At 46.7% G+C, this 13,135-nt stretch overlaps 1 protein-coding gene across 3 annotated transcripts; it reads right to left on the reverse strand.

Annotated features, from left to right (window-relative positions):
* Positions 1–4,947: 4,947 nt before the first annotated feature.
* Positions 4,948–13,131, reverse strand: ZNF174 (zinc finger protein 174). 3 transcript variants are annotated; one of them, XM_011950190.1, is made up of 4 exons: positions 12,947–12,981; positions 11,811–12,484; positions 9,944–10,166; positions 4,948–5,989 (listed from the first exon to the last, which is right to left on the reverse strand). In XM_011950190.1, exons 2-4 carry the CDS (start codon positions 12,210–12,212, stop codon positions 5,391–5,393), a joined length of 1,224 nt encoding a protein of 407 aa, XP_011805580.1. In that variant the 5' UTR covers positions 12,213–12,484; positions 12,947–12,981; the 3' UTR covers positions 4,948–5,390. The 3 variants fall into 3 exon arrangements, with proteins under 3 accessions (XP_011805580.1, XP_011805579.1, XP_011805581.1); XM_011950189.1 differs by having other exon boundaries at positions 11,811–13,131; XM_011950191.1 differs by lacking the exon at positions 4,948–5,989 and adding an exon at positions 9,550–9,686 and having other exon boundaries at positions 9,947–10,166; positions 11,811–13,131.
* Between the last annotated feature and the right edge of the window lie 4 nt (positions 13,132–13,135).

Genomic DNA, 13,135 nt, shown 5'->3' on the forward strand with positions numbered 1-13,135 from the left:
GGTATTTTTAGTAGAGACGAGGTTTCACCATGTTGGCCAGGCTGGTCTTGAACTCTTGACCTCAGGTGATCCGCTCGCCTCGGCCTGCCAAAGTACTGGGATTACAGGCGTGAGCCACAGCCCCTGGCCTGGAGACTGGGCTTTCTAAGAGACCATGAGCATTGTCTGGGTTCACCATACTGCCTCCACCCTCTCTTGGTGCCTGGCGTGTCATGGACAGTCAATAAATATTTGTCATATGCGTGAACGAGCTTAATGAATGAACCCCAGGACACCCTTTGAGGTTCAACAGTCTCAGGCAAGCAACAGTGCGTTGTCTCCCGAGCGGAGTAGCACGCGGAGCCCGCGGAAACTACAATTCCCAGAGGGCTCCGTGGCTGCCCGGCCTCCTCTTCACCCTGATAGATGGTGCCAGGCAATGGAAGGTGAGGAGTCCTCGGGCTGGGCGCCAAGCAGCCCAATCAGAGGGGAATCTTTTGGGTACTTCCTGTCGAGGCCCCGCCCCTCATCGTAGGCGTGTTCTACCCTCCCGTGGAGATTTCCGGAAAAGCCTACCTGGACCATCCCGCCCCAGGGCTCTCTCCACAGCAGTGTCCTTACCTGTCCATTCCTGCCTGTTGTCCTGGGTGATCCTGGGGATAGGGGCATGTGAGTCCCTGGAGGACCCTGTTCCCTCCCTCCCAGCATGTCCCAGGCCCAGAGGAGGAGGTGGGTTCACCCTGGCGGACGCCTGCCCTCAAACCTACTGGGCACTGACCCTCCGAAGAGGGGCTCCCGGGTGCAGTGTTGAGGCGGGAAGGCAGGGATCTGCACTGAGAGGGTATCATTGCAGTCTGCATTGAGAGGACAACTGCAGCCAAGTAGAGTCATGTTTTGCTTTGAGAAGGTTTAAGAGGAATTCATCTAGCCAGTGAGGTCAGGGAGTCACTGACTCACTGCTGTTTTCTTTTTTTTGAGACAGGAGTTTCACTCTTGTGACTTCCAGTTTCTGGTTGCAAATATAAGGAGCTTGAAAGTTGTCACTCCATTCTAGTGACAAATAAAAAGCTGAAAAAGCTGAAAAACCCAACAATTCTTCTGTAAGAGAAGTGAGGTTCCAGGGCAAACAGCCACCCCAAAATTTGTAGAGACAGACCAGTGGATACAGAGAATCACAATCTACTGGAGCAGTTGAGGTCCTCTGGCAGACCATGCATGGGTGTGGGGACTGAGGGGAAACTTACATCTGAATACAGGACCTTGGGTTCTTCTTGCCATTGGAGCTTTCCTGGTCCTCCCGGCCTGGAGTTGAGCCTTATATCAAAGGAAAGCTATGCTTGGAGATGCTCTGTTGCCCAGGCTGGAGTGCAGTGGTGCGATCTCAGCTCACTGCAACCTCTACCTCCCTTCAACCTTGCCTCCTGGGTTCAAGAGATTCTCATCCCTCAGCCTCCTGAGTAGCTGGGACTACAGGCGCACGCACCACCACAGCTGGCTAATTTTTTTTTTTTTTTTTGGTAGAGACGGGATTTCACCATGTTGGCCAGGCTGGTCTTGAACTCCTGGCCTCAAGTGATCCACCTCCCTCGGCCTCCCAAAGTCCTGGGATTACAGGTGTCAGTCACTGCGCCTGGCCCCAAGCCTTATAATTAAGTAGAAGTCTATGTTCCTTCTCTTTTAGGACAGATGCTCTTTGACTAACTTGATTCAAGATGGGTATGTGTGGTGCGTTGTCATGGCACCCCAAATATTTCCACATCCTAATCCCTGGAACCCATGAAGTTTACCTTATATAGCAAAAGGGGAAGGATCTTGAGATGGGGAGATTATTCTGGATTATCCCGGTGGGCCCGACATCATAACGGTCCTTATACAAGGGAAGCAGGAAGGTCATAGAGGAGAAGGCTATGAAGGTCATAGAGGAGAAGGCTATCAGATTGGAGTGATGCATTTTGAAGGTGGAGGCCAAAGGATGTGGGTGGCTGCTAGAAGCTGAAAAAGTCAAGGCAAGAGATTCACACCTCAGAGCCTCCAGAGGAACCAGCCTTGCCGACAGCTTGATTTTGGCTGAGTGAAATTAATTTCGGATTTGTGACTTCTAGAACGATAAGGTTGTGGGAGTTTTTTTGTTTGTTTTGTATTTCTTTTTTCTTTCTTTCTTTTTTTTTTTTTTTTTGAGTCCGAGTTTCACTGTCTTTGCCCAGGCTGCAGTGCAGTGGCACAATCTCGGCCCACTGCAGCCTCTGCCTCCCATGTTCAAGTGATTCTCCTGCCTCAGCCTCCCGAGTAGCTGGGATTATAGGCATGCACCACCACACCCAGTTAATTTTTGTATTTTTAGTAGAGAAAGAGTTTCACCATATTGGCCAGGCTGATCTTGAACTTCTGACCTCAGGTGAACTTCTGACAACCTTGGCCTCCCAAAGTGCTGGGATTACAGGTGTGAGCCACTATGCCAGGCCCCAGTTTGTGTTGTTTTAAACCATTAAGTTTGTGGTCATCTGTTACCACACCAATAGGTACCTAATACAGATGTGACTATGACTTGGAGGTTAAGGGACAACAGGGAAATCAGCCTGGTTTCAGTAGGATGAGGTGGAAACACAATGAGGAAGAAAGAGGCCTTGACCAGGGAGAGGTATCAGGATGGAGCCAGGTATGGGGCAGGTCGGATACAGAAGCTAAATTCGTGATTTAACACAACAGATGGGAATGGGATCAGGGCCAAAGTACCTAAAGGACCATAAAAGCTATAAGGAAGGCCGCTGGGCCTTCAATAAGCCTCTGCCCAAGAGACAGAAGCTCACTTGTGCATTCAACAGACTGTCACGAGGATCTCTGAATTCAGGCAGAAATAGGCCCTTGGATACAGTGGGGATTCTCAACTGTTTACATATTGAACATCTGTTTCTCTTGGCTGGGCATTGGCAAAGCTAAAGTTATGGAAAAACAATGTTCTTGTTTTGAAAGAGCTTTTGTAGTGCATGGTAGTTTTCCAGCCTTGGTGATACTGATTTTTTGGGCCAGGTCATTGCTGTGGGGGCTGGCTGTCCCAGCACTGCGGGAGGTGAAGTAGGACCCACTAGAGGCCAGCAACAACCCTCCCTCCCCCAGTCATAACAACCAAAAGTGTCTTTGGACATTGTCCGACATCCCCTGGGGGGTTCCCAGTTTAGCACCCCTGATGTATGGGGTTTAGCAGAGAGACTGGACCCCAATTTTAACAGAAGTCTGCCTAGGGCTCCTCAGGGAAGCCTTTGAGAGAAGGAAACTATTGTGAGAGAGAGGAGGCAGGAGGGAGTGGGAAGCATCAGGAACCAAAGGCAAAGGAAACAATTGTGTGCAAGAGCCCAAAGAGGACTTGTAGGTGTGCACATGTCCCTCAGCAGTTAGGAGGGACAAGAGATTCCTTGTGGGGGACAGAAGAGCTTAGTCCACAGCCCTGAGGTGACTGGTAGTCACTTGATGATACTGATGTTTTGGGAAGAATGCTACCTTGCTGAGCGTACACCTGTAATCCCAGCACTTTGGGAGTCTAAGGTGAGAGGATGACTTGAGCCCAGGAGTTTGAAGATAGACTGGGCAACACAGTGAGACTCTGTCTCTACAAAAAAATAGAAAAATTAGCCAGGCGTGGTGGTACATTCCTGTAGTCCCAGCTGCTTGGGAGGCTGAGGCGGGAGGATTGCTTGAGCCCAGAAGATTGAAGCTATAGTGAGCCGTGATCACGCCACTGCACTCTAGCCTGGGTAACAGAGTGAGACCCTGTTTAAAAAAAAAAAAAAAAAAAAAAATTGCTACCTGGTTCTATTTGCCGCATCAGGAATGCACTAATCTGCCAAATGTTTTCTCTAAGCTGAGCAATGAGCTAGGAATTATATACTGATTTGCATTTTTATTTCCACTTTGAGAAAACGAGGAGGTGGCATTAGCTGATCTCTCAGGCTTAGTTCCAGGATTCATTTTATATAAATATATTTTCTCACTTAAAAATATGCTGTTGAGGTACAATTTACGTATCATAAAATTAGCCCATTTCAATGATTTTAGTATATTTACTGAGTTGTGCAACCATCACCGTAATCCAGTCTTAGAATATTTTCATTACCCCAATCCTTTTGCTATTTTTTTTTTTTCCTGAGACAGAGTCTCACTCTGTCATCCAGGCTAGAGTGGAGTGGTGCAGTCATAGCTCACTGCAGCCTCTTAACTCCTGGGCTCCAACGATACTTTTGCCTCAGCCTTCAGAGTAGCTGGGATTATAGAGATGCACCATCATGCCTGGCTTATTTTTGTATTTTTTGTAGATCAGGGTTTAGCTACATTGCTCAGACTGGTCTCAAACTCCTGGGCTCAGTCATCCTGCCTCAGCCTCTCAAAGTGTTAGGATTACATGTGTGAGCCACTGTACCCTCACAGCATTTTGTTATTCTTAAAGCTAATGGGCTAAGTGAGAAAGGAGAGTAGGAAGAATTCCCTCTTATATCTCCTTAGTATTCTTTGTCCGCTACTTGCTTCTCACTGTAGCTTTTCCTTATGTGTTAGGCTGGGATTGCAGCAACTGTATAGATGTTTTTTGTTTTGGTTTGGTTTGGTTTTTGTTTTTGTTTTTGTTTTTGTTTCCCTCAATCAAAGGTGCTTTGAGAACAGGCACGGTGGTTCACACTTGTAATCCCAGCACTTTGGGATGCCAAGGCAGGAGCATTGCTTGAGTCCAGGAGTTCGAGACCAGCCTGGGCAACATAGCGAGACCCTGTCTCAAAAAATAAAAATAAAAGATGCTTTGATACAAAAAAAGATCCCTCAAATGTAATTTTCTTTTCTTTTTGTAAAAGCAGCATCTAATTACTTGGAAACTCTTCTCACACAAACGTGCATATTCTCATTTAATTCATCCTTTGCTATAAACAGCTAGTAATTACAGAAAGAATATGAGAGATCTATTTTCCAATGAACTTTGCCTTGAAATTCTGGTAGATCACTCATCTTTATTAAAGAAGCGTGTGCATGATAAAAAATTGTCTGGTATGACAGCAAATGCATAACTATATATAGAATTTATCCCTTAACATATTTTAGAGGATAAAGCAACAGAAGGACGATTTAACGATAAGCGGGCCACCTGCAGGATTGTCCTGATTCTCTCTCAGTAGTTACTCCTTGCTCTCTGCAGAGACTTAAGTTCCCTTTGCCCCAATACCTAGAACTGCCATCTCTTCACCGTGTCATCATGCATGGTTGGGCCCTGGTTGGCCTTTTCTGGGCCTCCTCACAGCAAAATGTGCATCATCATTCCTCATGGGCCTCTTGCTTTCCTTGTAAGTCACACAGTCTTTGTGATTTACATGCAAGTAAAGGGGAGGAGAAACACAAACACCTTCCTTATGAATCTAAAGCATGGAGTGCTCCTTTCAATCCCCATGGTGGAGCCTGTGATGCTGGTGAAGGTTTGAGCTCTGACGAAAGCTTTTCCCACACTGGCCACACTGGTATGGCTTCTCTCCAGTGTGGATCCTCTGGTGCAGCTTCAGGGTTGACTGCCGCCCAAAGCAGTTTCCACATTCTCCGCACGTGTAGGGTCTCTCTCCTGTGTGGACTCTCTTGTGTCTCTTCAGCTCTGAATTCCACGTGAAGCTTTTCCCACAGTCATCGCATTTGTAGGGTTTCTTTGCTGAGCGGGTGGGCTGGTGACCAAGATGTTGCAAACGGTTGCTCAGGCTCCGTTTACCTCCTTTGCTTTTCTTCAGCTCTCTCAGTGGGTGGCTTTTTAGGGGGCTGCTGATGTATTCCACCCTGCAATGTCTCTGGTAGTGAGCAAATGGCTTTTGAGCATTTGGGGGGCTGACCTGCCTCCGTGATAACCGAGGTTCACTCATATTTGCCCCTCTTGGTTCAGGACTCTGCAGACCATTCCCTTTGGATCTGCCAGCTGACACTGCACATGGCTTTGCTCCTTTAGCCCCTTCCTGTTGTGGATTTTCCTTGTTGTCACTTCTCATTCTGGGGGCCTCTATAATTAGAAAGAAAATGCTTCATTTTCTGCACTTGCAAGAAATAACTTCAGCAAGAGTTATGAAATACTCTGAAAGTTTCTCAAAGGGTGGCCCTCCATTGGCAACTTGCATTAGAATCATCTGGGGCACTTGTTAAACAAACAGGCTCTTCACCCTTCCCCCAAAGCTGCTGGGTCAGAATCTCTGGGGGTTGGGCCTGATAATCTGCACAGTTAGCAGGCTCCTGGGGTGACTGTGATTTATATTAAATTTAGGAACCAAGTTCTCCAACCTCCTTCCTCCTTTCTCCCTTTAGGGAAAGGTTTAGGAAAGGAAGAACAGGGAAAAGCAAACCCATCAGAACTGGGTATCGACCAATGAATGAAAGAAGGAAGAGAGGTGAAATCTCAACATTGTAAATTTTACTGCTGTAGTCCGGTGCCTGAGCTATTTCGACAAATACCCCTCACTTCGTAAACACTAATTGACAACCACTTTCTCTTCAAAAGATAATAAGTTCAGAGACTGTGATGTTTTCTTTCATTACAAATTTGAAGTATATGAGTTCAGAAACTGGAATATGGGTTTCGCCATGTATCCTAATTACAGAAGGACTGACGGTCTGGATGGAGATGAGCTGGAATGGCCTGCGGGAAGTCACAGGATCTGGAGAAGGATCCCTTGTGATGTGGAAAATGCATGTGTGTGCACGTGCATGCACAGGCACATGTATGCTGTTCAATATGGCAGCCACTAGCCACATGTGACTATGTGGCTACTGGGTACTTGAAATGTGACTACTGTGACTAAGGAACTTAATTTTAAATTTTATTTAATTTTTTTTTTTTTTTTGAGACAGAGTCTAACTCTGTCGCCTGGGCTGGAGTGCAGTGGCTGGATCTCAGCTCACTGCAAGCTCCGCCTCCCGGGTTCACGCCATTCTCCTGCCTCAGCCTCCCGAGTAGCTGGGACTACAGGCGCCCGCCACCCGGCTAGTTTTTTTGTATTTTTTAGTAGAGACGGGGTTTCAGTGTTAGCCAGGATGGTCTCGATCTCCTGACCTCGTGATCCACCCGTCTCGGCCTCCCAAAGTGCTGGGATTACAGGCTTGAGCCACCGCGCCCGGCCATTTTATTTAATTTTAATTCATTTAAATTCAAATGTAAATAATCAGCCTATACAAGCAGGGTCAATTGCTTTTTGACAAGACAATTCAATGGGAAAAGAAGAGTCTTTTTCATGAATGATACTAGGACTGCTGGATTTCCACATACAAGAGAATGAAGCTGGACTCTGCTATGGTCTGAATGTTTATTCCCCCCTGTACCCTGACACACATGTATTGACAGTCCTCTGTGCAGTGGTCTTGGGAGGTGGGGCATCTGGGAGGTGATTAGGTTATGAGGGCGGGGTCTTCATAAATGGGATTAGTGTCCTTATAAAAGAAATTCAAGAGACTACCATTTATGAGGAATGGGACCTCGCCAGATACCAAATCTGCTGGCACCTTGATATTGAACTTCCCAGCATCCAGGAACTGTGAGCAATAAATTTCTGTTGTTTATAAATTACCTAGTCTAAGGCAATTTGTTATAACAGCCTGATCAGATTAAGACAGACCCCTACCTCAAATCCTATATAAAAATTGACTTATTTCTTTATGTATGGAGGAAAAATTAACTTAAAATGGACCAAATACCTAAAAGTAAGAACTAAATCTCTGTCTCTTTGAAGAAAACATAGCTGTACATATTTGTGCCCTTGGATTAGGCAGTGGTATTTTACACATGACACTAAAGCATAAAGAAAGAAAAAAATAGATAAATTACACTGTAGCAGAATGAAAAATGTGTGCTTCAAAGGACACTATCAAGAAAGTGAAACAACCCACAGAATGAGAGAAAAGATTTGCAAATTACACTTAAGGGTCTAGTATCTAGAACATATAAAGGACTCTTACAAAAAATGAAGACAAATAACCTGATTTAAAAATGAGCAAAGGATCTGAACAGACATTTTTCCAAACAAGATATGTAATTGGATAATAAGCACATGAAAAGATGTTCGACACCATTAGTCACCAGGGAAATGTAAATCAAAACTTCAAATCAAAATTTCTCAACCTAATAGGATGGATAGAAGACAATAACAAGTGCTAGCAAGAATATGGAGAAATCGGAATCCTCACACAGTATTGGTGGGGATGTAAAATGGTACAGCTGCTTTGGAAAACAGTCTGGTAGTTCCTCATAAGTCAAAGATAGAATTACCATATGACCTAGCATATGGTAATTCCACTCCTAGGTATATACTCAAGAGAAATGAAAACATGTCTACACAAAAACACACACATTTATAGCAGCATTCTTCATAATAACCAAAAAGTGGAGACAACCCAAAAGTCTATGAACAGATGAACCAACATGAACAGAAAACCAACATGTAATATATCCATACAATGCCTATTATTCAGCCACAGAAAAGGAACGAAGCACTGATTCATGCTACAGCATGGATAAAACTTGAAAACATGCTCAGTGAAAGAAGCCACACACGAAAGACCACATATTGTGTGATTCAATTTATTTATTTATTTATTTATTTATTTTTGAGACAGGGTCTTACTTTGTTACACAGGCTGGAGTGCAGTGACACGATCTCAGTTCACTGCAGCCTCGACCTCCCAGGTTCAAGTGATCCTCCTGCCTCAGCTCCCCCAAGAAGCTGGGATTACAGGTGTGCAGCACCATGCCCTGCTAATTTTTGTATTTTTTGTACAGACAGGATTTCGCCATGTTGCCCAGGCTGGTCTCGAACTCCTGAGCCTAAGCAATCCGCCTGCCTCGGCCTCCCAAAGTGCTGGGATTACAGACGTGAGCCACTGTGCCCAGCCTGTGTGATTCCATTTATATAAAATATTCAGAATAAGCAAGTCTAGAGACAAAAGTAGACTGTGGTTGCCAGGGGCTGAATGTTTATGTTCCCCCAAATTCATATGAAATTCTAACTCCCAAGGTAATAGTGTTAGGACGTGGGGCCTTTGGGAGGTGATTACGTCACGAGGGTGCTGCCCTCACTGGAATGGGATTAATGCCTTCATGAAAGAGCCCCACGGGAGCCTGTCTTCCCCTTCTGCCCCATGAGGACTGAGAAGTAGGCAGTCTGTGACTTGGAAGAGGAGCCTCACTGGAACCCAACCATGCTGGCACCTTGTACTCAAGATTTCCCAGCCTCTAGAACTATGAGAAATAAACTCCTGTTGTTTATAAGCTACCTAGTCTCTAGCATTCTATATTAGCAGCCTGAACAGCCTAAAACACAAAGTACCTCACTGAATGTAGCAAATGTTAAGAAAATAAGGATTTGTGTCTTCTTGTAACTCTCCTTTCTAACGTGCTCATTGTATCTTGTATTCACATCACCAGGCTTGGCCAAAATGTCACTGTCATTCAGGCTTAGAGATCACAGGACTGTGTAGAACAAGGCCAGCAGTTACACAAATACCACACCAGAGAAAGGGAAATAGATTTGAGGATTTAAAGTACAAGCAACATCACAGAGGAGGACAAAGATATATGATATGGGGTGAGTTTTTTTTTTCTACCAGGCCTTTTCTAAACAGAGGAGCATTTTAAGCAATGAAACTCAGCCATAGCTTGCATGGAAGTTCATCTGTGGCCATATTTGGATCTGTCTTTTCTATAAGAAGTTCCGAAAGGGACAGAAAAGTAGGTACAACCCTGTCATGCACTGGAATGTCAAATATTCATTAACAGAAAATGACAAAAACATACTTATTTGTAGTATCACCACCATTCTAATTAGTGAAATTTGTTTAGTGAATAATCATCTACTATTATATACAACATTTTAAAAAACACACACATGTGGTCTATGCCTTTGCAGAACCATGAGATACACTGATGGAGATAAAGGGCTGATGAGAGGGAGAGAAAAGGCAGAGTGTTTACCTGTCCCAGCCAATTTGGGGGTTGGTTCTTGGAGGAGTGGGGATTTCTCCCAATGATGGGGGCTCAGCCGGTCATAAGCCTCCTCCTGGGAAGGCTCTGCTGGAGAGCTCTCCCTGAGATCTCTCCGAGGAGTCTGTGGTTGAAAGTCTGGCAGTTCCTGTTCTCCAAGCTGAGATCCAGTTTTCTCCAAGAGCACCTTTTGCCCCTGCATACAAACGGCCACCTAGGAACAAGCCCGATCCATTAATTCCATCCATCAGGACTGAGGGAAGCTTGATCTCTCACTGTTGTATAATGACCTGTTTACCTTGGGAATTGCTGATAACCATCTAGAGGTCAACTTTCATAGAAACCACTGAAACTCTCAAAGGAAGTAAAGGGAAGGATGTGAAGAATGACAGGAATGAGGATGCTACAAGTCAGCCAAGTGGCATCCCCTAAAGCTTGGGCCTTTCTCAAGGGCCAGAGTCAAAGTTATCAGGGTAGCTGCTGGCACAAATATCAGGGTCAGTCACGATACTGGACCATCAGATGCCCACTCTACACACCCCACCCCACCTACTTCTGCTGGAAATAGGCCCTATAGGAACAGGAAGCAGTATGGTGAGAGGCTGTTAAAAACTCTTCTTATCTAATACATTGTTCTACCAAAGGCTTTCCTGGTAAGGAGATTCCAGTAGTAGTAGGGATCTAAGAGGACTACCCTACCCTCATTCCCTAACAAGTTCTATTTTCCAAAGTACCTGCTGTTTGCTTCTTGCCTAGATCCTGACTGGGGTCTGACTTCGGGGAGGAGAGTGGCCAGCAATGGCAACCCTAGCCAGTTAAACTGTAACTTCCTGATCCAAAGACAACAAGCTAGTCAGGCACTGTGGGGCTCACTCCTATAATCCCAGCACTTTGGGAGGTGAAGACAGGTGGATTGCCTGAGCCCAAGAGCCTGGGCAATGAGGAGAAACCCTGTCTCTACAAAAGTATAAAAATTAGCCATGCATGGTGGCATGTACCTGCAGTTCCAACTACTTGAGAGGCTGAGGTGTGAGGAACACTTGAGCTGGATGTGGAGGCTGCAGCGAGCAGAGATCGCACCACTGCACTCCAGCCTCAGCAACACAGTGAGACCCAGTCTCAAAAAAAAAAATCAAAGACAATAAGCTAGGCCAGGTGTCGTGGCTCACACCTGTAATCCCAACACTTTGACAGGCCAAGGTGGGTGGATCACTTGAGGTCAGGAGTTCGAGACTAGCTTGGCCAACATGGTGAAAACCCTCTCTACTAAAAAATACAAAAATTAGCCAGGCATGGTGGCAGGTGCCTGTAATCCCAGCTACTCAGGAGGCTGAGACCTGAGAATCACTTGAACCCGGGGGGGCAGAGGTTGCAGTGGGCTGAGATGGCACCACTGCACTCCAGCCAGGGCAACACAGCAAGACTCCATCTCAAAAAAAAAAAAAAAGGACAATAAGCTAGAACTTCCAATGAAATGAAGTTCCTCAAAGTCCAACTGCTACCAAACAGGGTGACCCTGCCTGCTAAGAATTCTGCTTGTAGGAAAACTAAGATGGGTGTGGGAAGAGCTGACAGAAGGGATTCAAGAACCTTACAATTTTTACTTCTGGTGACATAAGGTGCATAAAGGAATGGCAAGAACCTTGGTCCTCGGTTGCCTCACGGGGTATCAGTAGTTGGATTTTCTAAAAACCTGTTAACAACTCAGGATAGGTTCCCAGACAGAGGCTGGAAGCAACTTCTGAAGCCATCCAGTCCACTTCTGAGACTTAGTCCTTACATAGGGAGAGATCCAGAAACCAAACATTACCTAGATGAAAAAGAAATCCCCAGGATGATGGGAAAGGACCCTCCTTACCCACTGCTTTGGTTTCTTGGATGCTCTGTGAAAATCTTCCACGAGGGTCACAATCTCCTTGCTGCTCATTGGACATCGATGCCTGACCCGAGCCTGGATATCTGGGGGCAGGATGGTCAGGAACTGCTCCATCACCAGAAGCTCCAAAATCTGCTCCTTGGTGTGCAGCTCGGGTTGCAGCCACTGACGGCAGAGCTGTCGGAGCTGGGAGAGTGCTTCTTGGGGTCCAGACACCTCTTGATAACAAAAGCGTCTGAAGTTCTGGCGGCAGAGCTCAGGATCGGGGCAGTTTTTTTGCAGAGTAGGCTCCCGTTTCTCTTCTAGTTTGGCTATTATGTGTCTCTCGTGCTTGGAGGAAGCTTCGTTGTTGGAGCTTAAAGTTATCTCCATTTTAGCTGCCATTTTGGGCGTCAGGAGACAACTCTCTCCTTGTAAACGGGTTAAGCCTTTGGGATCATGACCCTGGAGAAGTCTCTGAATACTAGAAAGACTCCAAAAACGAAGGTTCTCTGAGGATGTTAGGGAGAACGGGAAGCAGAGACAAGGCCTCACTTGCTAGCCTTTACTAGCCAAACTCAAGACCACGCGGTTCCTGGGAGTGGGAAGAGTTTTATCTTCCTGTCAGTTTTTTGAAGTCTTGCAAAGGAGAAAAGTCATAACGTCCTAAAAGGACTCTGAGGAAAAAATACTTCTTTTACTTCAGTAGCAAGCACACAGGTCTCGGGTTTAATGAGCAATACGCTCTAACCGGCGGGTGGAGCGGAATCCCTAGGAAAAGTTCAAGCTGTCACAGGTAGCTTGCCCGAACTCTCCCGCATGACGGCAGCAACCGACCTGGCGCATGTCGCCGGGTGTTAAACGGTAGAGCTCAACAAGGCCACAGCGCCAGCCGGGGGTGTGAGGTAGCGAACAGCCTCCTGCACGCGAGCGAAGCGGCTGCTCGCTGCCCAGGCGCCGTAGGCCCGGTGGCTCCGGCCTCCAGGGCGGCCCCGCGGCCCAGCCAGCCCCAGGCCTGGCGAAGCTGCCGCAACCCGGTGCGCAGCTGAACTCCACGGCTGGTGCGAGCTCGGACTGGCGACTGCGACACCGCTACCCCGAGCAGCCCGGCGCCGCGCACCCACCTGCAGCCCACTCACCTCTCTGGGAACCCGGGACCGCGGGACTTGGGACCCGGCACCTGCGAGCACGGGCTGGGGGCGGGGTCGATTCCACTCGCCGCGGAGACGCCCACTGGCTGCTGAGGAACTACCGAGAGGGCCCGCCTCCTGTCAAGGGCATCTTCTACCGTCTATTGGCTGCCGCCTCTGTCAATATAGTCGCAGTGC

This window comes from Colobus angolensis, unplaced genomic scaffold (assembly GCF_000951035.1).
Source record: "Colobus angolensis palliatus isolate OR3802 unplaced genomic scaffold, Cang.pa_1.0 Scaffold303, whole genome shotgun sequence".
In the NCBI taxonomy this organism is placed as follows: domain Eukaryota; kingdom Metazoa; phylum Chordata; class Mammalia; order Primates; family Cercopithecidae; genus Colobus; species Colobus angolensis.

Coding starts and splice junctions, on each gene's coding strand:
- ZNF174 (XM_011950189.1), bottom strand. CDS start 12,212: ATGGCAGCTAAAATGGAGATAACTTTAAGCTCCAACAACGAAGCTTCC. Junction 10,167..11,810: donor CCAAGAAACCAAAGCAGTGG/GTAAGGAGGGTC, acceptor GCTTGTTCCTAG/GTGGCCGTTTGTATGCAGGG. Junction 5,990..9,943: donor CCCCAAATTGGCTGGGACAG/GTAAACACTCTG, acceptor TTCTAATTATAG/AGGCCCCCAGAATGAGAAGT.